The 14,717-nt window shown below is 38.1% G+C and overlaps 3 protein-coding genes across 3 annotated transcripts in view; 1 reads left to right on the top strand and 2 right to left on the bottom strand.

The window, feature by feature from the left end:
- Positions 1-3,550, bottom strand: part of LOC107595512 (spermatogenesis-associated protein 22-like) — a 15,032-nt gene extending 11,482 nt beyond the window's left edge. Inside the window, exons 1-4 of the mRNA XM_016285936.1 lie at positions 3,418-3,550; positions 1,900-2,242; positions 1,637-1,742; positions 1,468-1,565 (exon numbers count right to left, since the gene is read on the bottom strand). Of these exons, the coding sequence (XP_016141422.1) occupies positions 1,468-1,565; positions 1,637-1,742; positions 1,900-2,242; positions 3,418-3,497 (627 nt within the window). The 5' untranslated portion in view covers positions 3,498-3,550. The remainder of the gene's footprint in view (positions 1-1,467; positions 1,566-1,636; positions 1,743-1,899; positions 2,243-3,417) is intronic.
- A 1,924-nt stretch (positions 3,551-5,474) lies between these two features.
- Positions 5,475-8,013, top strand: LOC107595483 (15-hydroxyprostaglandin dehydrogenase [NAD(+)]-like). The gene is made up of 8 exons (XM_016285895.1): positions 5,475-5,509; positions 5,587-5,693; positions 5,815-5,938; positions 6,011-6,117; positions 6,201-6,294; positions 7,211-7,287; positions 7,442-7,605; positions 7,681-8,013. The coding sequence occupies exons 2-8, from the start codon at positions 5,601-5,603 to the stop codon at positions 7,808-7,810; spliced, it is 789 nt and encodes a 262-aa protein (XP_016141381.1). The 5' UTR covers positions 5,475-5,509; positions 5,587-5,600; the 3' UTR covers positions 7,811-8,013.
- A 393-nt stretch (positions 8,014-8,406) lies between these two features.
- Positions 8,407-10,403, bottom strand: LOC107595484 (ester hydrolase C11orf54 homolog). Its single transcript, XM_016285896.1, has 4 exons — positions 10,339-10,403; positions 9,177-9,326; positions 8,897-9,013; positions 8,407-8,772 (listed from the first exon to the last, which is right to left on the bottom strand). Exons 2-4 carry the CDS (start codon positions 9,270-9,272, stop codon positions 8,599-8,601), a joined length of 387 nt encoding a protein of 128 aa, XP_016141382.1. The 5' UTR covers positions 9,273-9,326; positions 10,339-10,403; the 3' UTR covers positions 8,407-8,598.
- Positions 10,404-14,717: the final 4,314 nt, after the last annotated feature.

Here is a 14,717-nt window from a genome sequence, read left to right on the forward strand (position 1 = left end):
GGGGGAATTACTGCCAACTACAGTAATACTGTGGTGGTACAGGTACAGACCATTTTACGATTTTTTTTTTATAATTTTTTGAGCTTGACAGCCACGGTAACTTTTAATTTTCCTTTCTTGGAAGAAGAAAGTCATACAGATTTGAAACATGTCAGTATGTAAATAATGAGTTTTCATTTTTGAGAGAATTATTCCTTTAAATCAGGGGTGGGGACCGTTGATCCTGGAGGGCCGGTGTCCCTGCAGAGTTTAACTCCAACCCTAATCAAACACACCTGAACCAGCTAATCAAGGTCTCCAGGATGCAGTTAGGTATTTTTTTAGGGTTTTTCAGGGTTGGAACTAAATTCTGCAGGAGAGTGGCCCTCCAGGATCAACGTTCCTCACCCCTGCTTTAAATCATCTTCATGCTAAGTGGAACTTAGAAATATAAAATACAATTCATGTAAAAATAAATATATATATATACACACACACACGCACACAACCATTCAAACACTTAGGGTTTAATGTTTGTGAAAGAAGTCTCTTATGCTTACCAAGGCTGCATTTATATGATCAAAAATACAGTAAAAAGAGTAATATTATAATGAAATATTGCAATTTAAAATAACCATTTTGTATTTTATTATATTGTAAATGTAACTGATTCCTGTGATGGGAAAGATGAATTTTCAGCAGCCACTATTCCAGTCTTCTGTGTCACATGATCCTTTCTAAATCATTCTAATATGTGACCCTGGACCACAAAACCAGTCATAACGGTCTATTTTTTTTTTACATTTAGATTTATACACCATCTGAAAGCTGAATAAATAAGCTTTCCATTCTTGTATGGTTTGTTAGAATAGGACAATATTTGGCCGAGATACAACTATTTGAAAATCTGGAATCTGAGGGTGCAAAAAATCTAAATACTGAGAAAATTGCCTTTAAAGTTGTCCAAATTAAGTTCTTAGCAATACATATTACTAATCAAAAATTAAGTTTTGATATATTTACGGTAGGAAATTTGCAAAGTATCTTCATGGAATATGATCTTTACTGGCATAAAAGAAAAATCTATCATTTTGACCCATACAATGTATTTTTGGCTATTGCTACAAATATACCCCAGCGACTTAAGAATGGTTTTGTGCTCCAGGGTCACATATGCTGATTTGATGTTCAAGAAACATTTCTTTTTATTATCAATGTTGGAAATAATAGTGCTGCTTAATATTTTTGTGGAAACTTTAATTTTTCAGCATTTTTTAAAGACTAGAAAGTATGATTAAAAACAGTATTTGATGTTTTTGTAACATTATTCAATCTAATGTTTCCTTACCAACCCCAAACATGTGAATGGTAGTGTATTTAATTAAAAAAAAAATTATTATATAAAATGATACAATTGTAAAAATGCATGTGTTACAGGGAGGAAGAAGAGATGCACCTCTGGAAGAAAACCAATTTTCTCAGACTCACATTTTCATAGTAAAGGCAGTGGACCAACTCTTTACCATCCCTCATGAGAAATTTCTTTGCTCCGTGTTCTCCAACTGTAACTGCAGAGTCCAGTGTAGCTGTAAAGAGAGACAGGACTGTTAGACACAGATTTAAACCAAGGGGACCACATGTGTGATAGTCTCCTCACCAAACATCTCAAACAGCATTGGTACTCTGTTCTTGTACTGGCTCCAGTGCTTCATGCCTTCAATAACAGCAGTAATAACATGCAGCAATGTCTCATGAGGGGGCTTCTATCCAGCAGGAGAGAGTGTAAATCAGAAATGTTAAAAGCAGTACACAAAAATACTGCAGGTTTGCAGCATTGCAGTAAAGTAGAATAGACTGTTTATTGTTTTTTTTATATGTTAATATGTTTTTAATATGAATGTGACTTGCCCCTACACACACCTGCTGCTGAGGGGGGGTCTGGACACTTGAGGTGTCCATCTTTTCTTTTGCCCACATTCCACTGGCTGATTGTCCAACAGGTCTGAAGTTCCCCTTTCCAATGTGACTCTGAGCTCCAGGGCCCTGAGTGCTTGCTGCTGCGGGGGTACAGTGCTGGGGACGGTACGGCATTCTGGGGGAATTTGCCGGCCTGTTAAATGACTGTTGATTCTGGATGCTGCTGGACCATCTGGGCTGGCCAAGTGAAACTGAGCTGCTCCTTGGAAAACCACCATGAAGCTGGGATCCAACTGCTGGCATCGAATCCTGTCTCACTGGAGGCCTCTGTTGCCCTGTCTGTGACCTGGAGGTAAAATGGTGACAAATACAAAATGTAATGTCACACATGTTTTTCAGGATAACTAAAAATGTGCATTATGTGGTAAAACTTCTAAACAAACTTCAAAATATTTAATTATAATTATAAGTTAATCAACTTGACTACGTACTGAGGTTAGGTTAAACTTTACAACAAGGTTCGAATATATAACATGCATTACCTAACCTTAACTAACAATGAATGGTACATTCGTTACAGTATTTATTCATCTTTGATAATGTTAGTTAATAAAAATACAGCTGTTCATTGTTAGTTCATGTTAGCTCAAGTCAAATATTAACAGATACAAATTTTGTATTATTAGATTCTTTTTTAAATAATGTATTAGAATATGTTGAAATGAACATGAACTTAGATTAATAAATGATTTACAAATATTTGCATTGTTAGTTTATGTTAACTAATGTAGCTAAAGGAATAGTTCACCCAAAAAAAGAAATTTTTCTGAATATGTATTCATCCTCAGGCCAGGTTTCAATCATTAATTCTGACCAAAATACAAGTCCATAATTCATAATAATGTTTCCTCCTCCAGTGAAAAAGACCATTCCCTGTTGTCCTCTCACCTCAAAATCCAACATTTTGTTTAGAACTGTTTTATACTGTTCTCACTTGTAAACACAGCTTGATCTGTGCATATTTCTCTCCTGATTCAGATGAGACAACTTTTTCACTAGAGAAATTTATATTATGGAAAGAATACTCATATTTTAGGTAGAGGCAACAGTTTGAAGTTAAAAACATATCAATGATGATTCGTTTCTTACAAATATGCAGCTTTTCGCTTTACAAGTCGTTGATTTGATGGACTGGAGTCATGAAGATTACTTGTGGATTTTTGTGATATTTTTATCAGCTGTTTGGACTCTCATTCTGACGGCACCCATTCATTGCAGAGATCCATTGGTGAGCAAGTGATGTAATGCCAAACTTCTCAAAATTTTGGATGGCCTGAGGATAAGTACATTTTCACCAAATTTCCATTTTGGGTGAACTATTCTTTTCAAGTGTTACCTAAGGTTACTTAAATATTATATAAGTGAATCTTAAGGCTCAGGTCAGGAAGAAATAGCTTCTTTACAGTCTTCTACAAGACCTTTCTGGTATGTAGTCATTATTTCTTAGCATAAGTTGAGTACCAGACATAGGCAGGTTTTTTTGGGTGAGGTAAAGGTGCATATCGTTGTCCCGCCACACCAGGTGAAGGAGCAGATCTCATGCTGGCTTGCTGTGATGAAAGGTAGGCTCCCTGGTTCCACTGACCTCTCTGACCCAAAGCTAAAGAGAAACCTTGGGTTATATTTTAAAAATCATAATAACCAAAGACAGAAAATGATTTTATTATAAGAAATGTAAATGAATAATGTATAATAATGAATAATTCCAACTCGCAATATATTTCTAGCTTTACTCACATACATAAAGTACATTCACATAAAGCGATATATATACTAAATACCAATTCTCAACTGAAAACTATCCTATAACCCAGCTCTAAACTACGCAGTTATTTAAAATACAAACCCGATTCCAAAAAAGTTGGGACACTGTACAAATTGTGAATAAAAACAGAATGCAATGATGTGGAAGTTTCAAATTTCAATATTTTATTCAGAATACAACATAGATGACATATCAAATGTTTAAACTGAGAAAATGCATCATTTTAAGGGAAAAATAAGTTGATTTTAAATGTCATGGCATCAACTCATCTCAAAAGTTGGGACAAGCCCATGTTTATTTATTTATAATAGTCATTTCCAAATTGACATTTCTGTAAAGCTGCTTTAAAAAATGTGTATTGTGAAAAGTGCTACACAAATAAATAACTTGACTTAATCTGTAAATATAACATATGAGCTGTCTACTGTCAAGATTTAAAATATATATATATATATATATATATCATATTTTAGGGTTACAAGCCATGTGTTTGGATAGGGTAAAATGATTCATTTTAAATTAATTTATCGATCTAAATAATAAATTATGAAGACTTTTTGATGTGATCTTGATGTGACAGTATAACAAAAAGATTGTTTTAATAAAAAATCATCCACTGAGATGATCAATCAAAACATTGCTCTGTTAGTACACTTTTTTCTAGTCAATTAGTTAATGAAGGACTAAATGACTCACTCATTCAAACAGTCATTTGACGCCACCTACTGGTTTGGTTTCATATTTAAAACTATAATTTCCTTTCCCCCAACATTTCTTATTTGTATGTTTAAAAAATATTTACAACATTAATCTTATAAAATTCTTAATGCATTTGAATTTGTGCAGTGTAAATGCATTCATGGCACCTCAGCTTCATCAAACAGTCTGTAAATACATCTAATGCCACTTCAGATGCCGCTTCTGTGTTTGCTGCAGTGGAAAGTTTGTTGATACTGATTTCATTTGAATGGTTAGGGTTAGGGCTCCAACCCTAATTTAGCACACCTGAACCACTTAATCAAGGTCCCTTCTGGATTTCTAGAAACTTCCAGGCATCTGTTTAGGAGCTCGGCAGGACAGTGGCCCTCCAAGGACCAGAGGTTGGCACATTCAATAATAAATGATGCATTAAATTTATCAAAAAATAAAGACATTTAAAATGTTACAAACGATTTCTGTTTAACAAACAGATGATGCTGAATTTTCCATTCATTAAAGAAAAAATGTATCATGATTTCCACAAAAATATTAAGCAAAAACAATTTTCATCACAAAAGAAGAGAAGTGAATTACTTCAAAACAATTGCTGTCTAATACCTATAGCCCATATAAGATTTGAATAGGCTATTTAAATGCTTGTAGATGGTTTATATGTAAATCATGTCAAATAAGCTGTCAAAGACAGTCCTTAGGCACAGAATTCACACTCTGATGGCTAGGACTAAACTCCACACTCTAAAGACATTAGATCTCTAGGACTTCATATTCAAGTAACATTTACGGTCCTAAATATATCCAAGCACATATGTATGTTATACTAAAGTAAATGAAGCCATTGCTGTGAATACACTGTGAATAAACAAAAAAATAATTCTGCTTTTGCATTTTATGATCACCTCAAGACACATCATACATTCAAGGCACAAATGCAAATCACATGGAAACCACAAAACAAATTATTAATGCTGCGCCTATAGAACATCTGCTATATAAGTATGGTTTTTGCTGCATGTGAAGTATCATCAGTGCTTGAGTTGAACATCTTGGTAGTTGACTGTGGGTGAACAGGTACAGTAAATCTTACAATCAACTTTCACGCACTTTCTAAATGTGATTGGTATTTGGTTGATGTGTTTATTTCAAAGGAACTTGACCGAAGATGGATTTACAGAATAAAGTGGCTGTGGTGACTGGAGGTGCTCAGGGTTTGGGCAGAGCCTTTGTCGAAATACTCCTAAAAAAGGGGTCAAATGTAATCAGTCTTCTTGTTTGCTTGCATGTGTATAAATGTCAGTCAACCAGCTTCTGCGACATTTTACTTCTACTAATACTACACCATAGGATACTGAACTACAGATTCATTTTGATTACAGGTGGCCTTCATTGACGTGAATGAACCACTAGGAAAAGAGTTAAAGGCTGCGCTTGCCGAAGAATATGGACCTGACAGGGTTGAATTTTACACTGCGGATGTCTCATCTAAGGAGGAATTTATAGGTATTTGAAGATTTTTTAGTCTTTTAATTTGTCTGGGAATAAAGAAATAACATCAGCAGATTTTCTTTTCAGGAGCTTTTCAGAAAATTGTGGACAAGTTTGGCCACATCGACATTATGTACAACAATGCAGGGGTTGTCAATGAAAATGACTGGGAGAAAACCATTGCCATAAATATGGTATGATTTTAATAAGGCCTCAGTTCATCTGTCTGTCTGTCTGTTCATCGTAACATGTTGAACTGTTCATGTGGCTTTTATAGTCTGGGCTGGTGAGGGGAACATATCTGGCTCTGCAGTACATGAAGGACAATCCTGATAGCAAAGGCGCAATTATCAACATATCATCTACTGCAGGTTTGGAACTTAATACACTAAATTAGTCACTCAATAAAACTTTTTGTATAATATGTATATTATATAATATTTATTTGATAAAATGCATTTATTTGATTGAAAATACAGCAAAAACAGTAACATTGAGAGATATTACAACTGAAAATAACAGTTTTCTAGTTTAATATATTTTGAAATGTAATTTATTTCTCAGCAGTCTTTACTCCAGTCTTCAGTGTCACATGATCCTTCAGAAATTATTCTAATATACTGACTTTATTTGCTCAAGAAACTCTTAAATTTGTATTTTTATCAATGTTGAAAACAGTTGTGGAAACAGTGATACACTTCCATTCAAAAGTTTAGGGTTAGTAAGTTTTTTTTATTTATTTTTTTATAGCAAATTTAATAAATTAATACTTGTATTTAACAGTGTTGCATTGAATTAAAAGCATCACTGACTGTAATAAAGACATTTATAATATTAGAAAATAAATACTGTTTCATTTTTATTCATTAAAGGAAAAAATGCATCATGATTTCCACAAAAATGTTAAACAGCAAAAACTATTTTCAAGATTGATAATAAGAACCATTAATAAAATAACTAGTAATAACTGAAATAACTGAGCACCAGATCAGCCAATTAGAATGATTTCTGAAGGATCATGTGACACTGAAGACTGGAGTAATAACTGCTGAAAATTCAGCTTTGCCAAGACAGACATTAATTACAATTCAAACAGAAAACAGTTATTTTAAATTGTAACAATATCTCACAATATTACTGTTTTTTTCTGCAATTAAATCAATATCAAATAATTGCAGATATATATATATATATATACACACATGTAGCTACACACACACACACACACACACACACACACAGTGTATGTATATACGTATACTCAACTTTTTTTCATATTGGCCACAGGTCTGTGGTTTGTGCCAACAGCGCCCATCTACACAGCGACTAAATATGCAGTGGTGGGATTCAGCCGTGCTATTGCGGTATGTTTAGTAATATATAAAGAATACAATCTTTTTTACATTTGTAATATAATGACAGCAATAACTCACATGAACTTAAAGCCTCGATAGATAATGAGGAGTACATCTCTTGCTAACAATAAGGCAGATTTGATTAATTTTGCATGTTTAACAGGCTGTTGCTATGAAGTCCAACCTTGGGTTGAGGATCAACACTCTCTGTCCAGGTGTGGTGAAGACTAACCTGCTGTCCTCTTCTAATTCAGAGGACCATTTTGGACAGTTTTCACAACTAGAGGAAATGAAGGAGATGTTTCTGGAAAGAAATGACTTTGTGGAGTGAGTTAACAGTCCATATACTTTTCAGTAGATTTTGCAGTGAAAAGTACTTCAATGTCATTGCTTTATTTATAGGCCTGAGGATGTTGCCAAGGCCTCCCTTATTCTTGTGACAGATGAAAGCAAGAATGGAGAAATTCTGAAGATCGATGCTGATGGTACGGAGTTCATATCCCTTCCTGAACCACCAGCCATGCGAAAGTAGCCAATCAGCTTTTTTCCCTGCCACAGCCATAACTTTCAGAGCTGATTCCTAATGTCAGATTAGAATTGAAATGTTAAAGGCTTTGCTCCTATAATTTTGCCTGGTTGAAAATGTACTAATCTTCCTCAGTTCTAGTTGTCAGTAGACAATAAGTAAACTTGATGCAGGCCTAATATAAGGTCTTGACTAAATAAACGATCATGTGAAAGGTCTCTTTATATTATTCTTGGCTTTGCATGTGAGTGTTACAATGAATACTGAACACTATATTAAAAAAAAAAACCTTGATAGAAGGTTCAGAAAGGCTGCATTTATTTGATCAACAATACAAGTAAAAAAGCAATACTGTTAACTGCTTTCTAATCGAATGGATTTTAAAATGTAATTTATTTCTGTGATGGCAAAGCAGAATTTTCAGCAGCCGTTACTCCAGTTTTCAGTGTCACGTGATCATTTAGAAATCATTCTAATATGCTGATTTGCTACAATATTTGTTGCTGTACCAAATCAGTTGCAAAAAGGTATTACAGTTGTCAAAATTCACTAATGTTTTAATTAATAGGTTAATTTCCATCTGAAATTAATGAAATAAAAAATTGCTAATTGAAATGGCTTGACCATCAAGTAGTACAAAATGTAGAGAGATTGATTGCATTGTGAAAACTGCTCAAATCGCTCAATACGTATTTTATTTATTTACTATTCATCAATATAAAGTGCTCCTGGTAAACAGGGCACAATTAATTATAGCTTATTAAATGCAAAAACAAATATAAACTGTCAATACTTTAATCCTGGCCAATATTGTGTGTCTCTGTGGGTCGGTCGATACGGTAGATAAACTCAGCGGGCAGGAAGTATCCCAGGTACTCCACTGTGTTTGGGGTGGTGTCTATGTAGTAATGGCCCCCCTCACCATGGTGACTGAAGCCATGCGTATGCTCCACTCTCAGGTCAAGACCCTGTGAATTGAGAAGAACAGAAATGAGTTGATATGAAATATTTAGAGAAGATGCAGAATAATATTGTCAGTGAAATGGATGGCAATATTACATTTTCAGTATGACACGGTGGGTTGGTACTCACTGGGTCTCGGGACACCATGACAGTTTGAAAGATCAGTGGAGCACTGACTTCAAAATGTCTGAGCCAGTTACTCACGTCCTCAATGGAGTTTAGAGGGCAGGCGGAGAATTCAAACGGCTTAACGACAGAGCAGTGAAAAGATTACACTTCCGTCATTTCTGCTCTAACATTTTGAAGTTTAATCCTAGTTCAAGATGCTACTTTATTCTATAGAGTTTATCAGTGACTGCTTTATAGGCCCTACAAATGTCTATTTTTTAATTATGTTTTATTTTCTTACCATGATATGGATCTTTGCCTTCCCCTTCTGTATGACGAAAGTTCCCCCCAAGGCCACGCTCTTCTCCCCATAACATTCTTCCATGGTCTTTCTCATGCAGCTCACAAGACTGTCCTCTCCAGTCCTTCTGCAGGCTCTCACCTCAATGACCTGCAATGGAAGTCTTGTTACTGGTTTGATAATAATGTTGTGTATCGAGAATGTTTGTTGTGTGTGAAATCCAGTGTTGGGGAAAGTTACTTTTAAAAGTAATGCATTCGAATATTGCGTTACTCCATAAAAAAAGTAACTAATTACGTAACTTAGTTACTTTTTATGGAAAGTAATGCGTTACGTTACTTTTGCGTTACTTTTTAAATCTGGACAGGGCTTGCTTGTTTGTTTTTAAAATAAAAAAGTTATATTTTTGGCAAATATAAAAGCCTTTTCATACCAAACGTGAAATGAATAAGCCTCAGGCTGAAGGGAACATTTCATTTACATCTGTACAGTAGAATGCAGAAGAAGAAATTTCAACACACTTCAGCAATAAAAAAAGACACACAAATGTCTGTCTAGAGTAATTTTTGCTTATTAGTATGGTTGAACTGGATCATCGAAGGTAAGAAGCAAAGACATTGGTTAATAGAATGGCATTAAATACATAAAGGATATTTGTGTTGTTTAATATTTAATTATTGCAGGTTTGCATCATATTCTGAGTTGCATTTTTTTATTCATTTTGAGGAATACTGAATCTGTGGGGGGTTTTTTGTGAGTGAGATGAATGAATGCATATTCATATTTATTTTAGAACTACAGTAACATCTGATTTCTCTCAACATGGGGACAGGAGAGCTGTCAATCAATAAATTGGAAAATAAAAAGTAACTTGTGTTACTTATTTGAAAAAGTAACTCAGATATTCTCTTGTAAATTAAAAAGTAATGCGTTACTTTCCTAGTTACTTGAAAAAAGTAATCTGATTACGTAACTCGCATTACTTGTAATGCGTTACCCCCAACACTGGTGAAAACTGATAAATGAATACATACAGTACCATTCAAATGTTTGGGCTCAGTAAGATTTTTTTAAAGATATTGATTGTTTTATTCTGCATTGTGTATTCACATACAATTTTAAGCTCTTTAAAAAGTGACATAAAAGAAATGTATAACGGTACATTCACCCGGGGCTTTGGCGTCGATGCTTGATGGAGGGCGTGTCTGGTACTGAACAGCCAATCACATTATTTTTCTGGTGTTGCATGAACGCGATTGGCTAGCATCTGCGCTAGGGTATAAGGCGATGTGATTGGCTGATGCCTGCGTTGGCGTTTGAAAAGTTTTTTAACTTCTGCCGCGATATGTCAGAAATATTCTGCAGCAGTAACACTGTTTTGTACGGAAGTTCTAAGCAGCCATGCATTATTTTTTTTTTCCCTTCTTGTTTTCTCGTTGTAACGACTTATTTTCTCCTTATATCAACATAACGAGAGTTGTTTTCTCGTTATAACGACTTAATTTTCTCGTTATGTCGACATAACGAGAGTTGTTTTCTCGTTATAACGACTTAATTTTCTCGTTATGTCGACATAACGAGAGTTGTTTTCTCGTTATAACGACTTAATTTTCTCGTTATGTCGACATAACGAGAGTTGTTTTCTCGTTATAACGACTTAATTTTCTCGTGGCCTACAGCTATGGCAGCCCAAGCAAATTGGCCTCCAGCTCCTGTAGCAGATGCTAGCGTGAGCACGCCTCCGCTAGTGGTGCAGACCCATTCACAGCCCTTTCCTTACCCTACTCCCAGCCCCCTCCCCTACCCTACTCATGGCCCGCAGCCCCACCATCCAGCTCTAGCGCGAGGCTTCCTCAGCTAGCAGCAAAAGCTCAGACGCCCACCATTCCATCTCTCCTTCCCTATGTTTTTCCCACCCCCGGGACCGACCAAAGCATGAGGCCGCCTCCGCTAATGGCGCAGGCTCCGGCGCCCCCATTCCCCCCCTTCTTTCCTATGTTTTGCCCCCTCCCGGAGCCGACCAAGGCGTGAGGCCGCCTCCGCTAATGGCGCAGGTTCTGGCGCCCGTTATTCCCTCTCTCTTTCCTGCTCTTTCTTCTGATCTCGCCCCCTGAGCCGTTCCAAGTGTGAGCTTGCCTCCGCAGGCGGTTCTGGCTGCTACTTTCCCCACCCCCATCCCCCATGCCCGCTCATCCTACTGTCTGTCCACAGTTCTTCTGATCTGGACATCTCTTTCCCCCTGAGCCGTTCCAAGCACGAGCTTGCCTCCGCAGGCGGTTCTGGTGGCTACTTTCCCCTCCCCCATCCCCCATGCCCGCTCATCCTACTGTCTGTCCACAGCCATGCCCCTACCTATGCCAACAAACCCTCATCAGTCACCCCCTTTTTTTCGCCCTAGTCCATCCCTGCCCATCTCCATTAGCACCCCGCTCCTGCAAGAGTTTTTTAATCGCCCCCCTTGTAACGCAGGAGCCCTTTCTGTTTTTTCCCCACTGCCGCAGCAGTGTCTGCTCCCGCAGGAGTCCTTTCTGTATTTCCCCACTGCCGCAGCAGTATCTGCTCCCACAGGAGTCTTCTCTGTATTTCCCCACTGCCGCAGGAGTATCTGCTCCCACGGGAGCCTTGGACCTGCATTTTTACATCTTATTTTTCCACCATAATTTGCAAATAAATTCTTTAAAAATCCTACAATGTGATTTTCTGGATTTTTTTTCTCATTTTGTCTCTCATAGTTGAGGTATACCTATGATGAAAATTACAGGCCTCTCTCATCTTTTTAAGTGGGAGAACTTGCACAATTGGTGGCTGACTAAATACATTTTTTCCCCACTGTATAATGAGCTTTACCTGTATTTCCCCACTGCCGCAGCAGTGTCTGCTCCAGCAAGAGCCTATCTGTATTTCCCCACTGCCGCAGCAGTGTCTGCTCCCGCAGGAGCCTTTTCTGTATTTCCCCACTGCCACAGCAGTGTCTGCTCCCACAGGAGCCTATCTGTATTTCCCCACTGCCGCAGCAGTGTCTGCTCCCGCAGGAGCCATTTCCGTATTTTCCCCACTGCCGCAGCAGTGTCTGCTCCCGCAGGAGCCTTCTCTGTATTTCCCCACTGCCGCAGCAGTGACCTCTCCCACAGGAGCCATCCCATCCTGTTCACTCGAACCCTTGACCCACCATAGTCAACCCCCATCAACATCACATAATCCATCCTAACAGCACCCCGCTCCCGCAGGAGCTTTACCTGTTTTTTCCCCACTGCTGCAGCAGTGTCCGCTCCCGCAGGAGCCTTTTTATGTATTTCCCCACTGCCGCAGCAGTGTCTGCTCCCTCAGGAGCCTTTTCTGTACTTCCCCACTGCCGCAGCAGTGTCTGCTCCGCAGTAGTGACGGCTCCCGCAGGAGCCTTTATCTATATTTCCCCACTGCCGCAGCAGTGTCGGCTCCCGCAGGAGCCTTCTCCCTATTTTCCCCACTGCCGCAGCAGTGTCCGCTCCCGCAGGAGCCTGATCTTTATTTCCCCACTGCCGCAGCAGTGCCTGCTCCCACAGGAGCCCTATCTGTATTTCCCCACAGCCGCAGCAGTGCCTGCTCTCACAGGAGCCCTATCTGTATTTCCCCACAGCCGCAGCAGTGTCTGCTCCCGCAGGAGCCTTATCTGTATTTCCCCACTGCCGCAGCAGTGCCTGCTCCCACAGGAGCCTTATCTATGTTTCCGCACTGCCGCAACAGTGTCTGCTCCCGCAGGAGCCTTATCTATGTTTCCGCACTGCCGCAGCAGTGTCTGCTCCCGCAGGAGCCTTATCTACTTTTCCCCACTGCCGCAGCAGTGTCTGCTCCCACAGGAGCCTTCTCTGTATTTCCCTACTGCCGCAGCAGTAGCCACTCCCGCACGAGCCTTTTTCTATCTTATCATATCTAGCTCTCTCTTTCAGCACGGAACGCTTCCACTAAACCTAAATCTTCCTAGATACTGCCACAATAAATGTACACCAAAGGACGTCCAGCACCCCTCTAACATTAAGTCACAGCAAAACCCGCCCAATTGCTACTCAAAACTAGCCCAATCACGTTTCGAGGTGGATCCCCTGGTGAAAATCGCATTCCGGTGGGGTAAAATACACGTTTTGGAGGGGTTCCCATGGTAAAATTGGCATTTTAGGGGCTAAATATCACGTTATTGGGGTCGGTTAAACCCGCGGCAACAATGTTAAAGTAGCCCAATTCCACGGGAAAACCGCGGACTTGGCATCACTGCTCATGTCCTGTCATTTGGGTTTCTCAAGTACAATGAAATAAACTAGTCATGCTACATGCTATAACGTTACCCGTTTAAACGCACATATTAAAATGAAATGCGCCGTTTACCCTGACATAATTCCTCGAGATTTGGAACGTGTAGCTGGAACTTGTCTGTCTTGCTGGTGTTTGCCATCCTTCTCGGTGTGTATCAGAGTATGTGAGCGGAGTTTCTATAGCCCCATCAGAAACCTGCTTAGCCCAGCACAGCCCCCTATCTAATAATAATAATAATAATAATAATAATAATAATAATAATAATAATAATAATAATAATAATAATAATAATAATAATAATAATAATAATAATAATAATAATAATAATAATAATAATAATAATAATAATAGGCCTAATAATAGGAAGAATGTAACAGGCCTACATAAATTGGAAATGCTAAGTCCTCTTAATATTGCCAATTTTTGATGCTTTTGACAAAATCTCTGGCTATCGTTGACACATGATACGACGCATCTCAGCACGGGGAGGTTATTGCGGGGGCCCCCGCAGTGCGTGCCCGTCCGCTATGCCACTGTGTGGAAATAGTTATGGTTAATAGTTAAATATAGTGTAGAAATAATGTCGGCACTTTATCTATTGTAAAAAAAAATGGTTAGAATTTACCATGTTTTCCTGCCAGTTGACATTGAGAGTGACTGACACTTGATGGTCAGAAAAAAATACTAAATAGTGTAAAAAAATAAAAATAAAATAAAACAATGAAAAAAGAAAGAAATCCCTACTTTCTCTCTTTTCTATGTGCGTTCATATTGTATTAATTTGTCATATTTGGCATTAGAAGTTATATTATTAATAACTGGCATATGAGAAGTTTATTACCACAGAAAAAAAAAATTTAATTGCCTTTTTCGAAGCTGCTGTAGCCTATATAAAAACACAAGGTGGCTGAATTTGCATGCAATTTAGATAGCTGAAGTTTATAGACGTTCATTACTTTCACTCAGTTTAGTTTTTAGCACCCCCTCTGAACTGTTAAGCCCCTCCTTAGCTCCCCCAACAAAAAAAATCCTGGAGCCGCCGCTGGTTATTTTACCTACGGATCGCTGCATTTCTTACAGATTTCTGCTCATTCGAAATCGGATAGAGATGAAGTAGCACTGTAAGATTACATTTATTTGAATGCATTAGGCTATTGAGAGAGCGATTGCGTGTAAGTGCTGTACCTGTTTAAATCATGCTTTCACCTGAGAATATTCAGTAGGCTATCTATAGAAGGAACTAACAAATTCCTT

Source organism: Sinocyclocheilus grahami, unplaced genomic scaffold (assembly GCF_001515645.1).
Source record: "Sinocyclocheilus grahami isolate Dianchi unplaced genomic scaffold, SAMN03320097.WGS_v1.1 scaffold203.1, whole genome shotgun sequence".
NCBI lineage: Eukaryota > Metazoa > Chordata > Actinopteri > Cypriniformes > Cyprinidae > Sinocyclocheilus > Sinocyclocheilus grahami.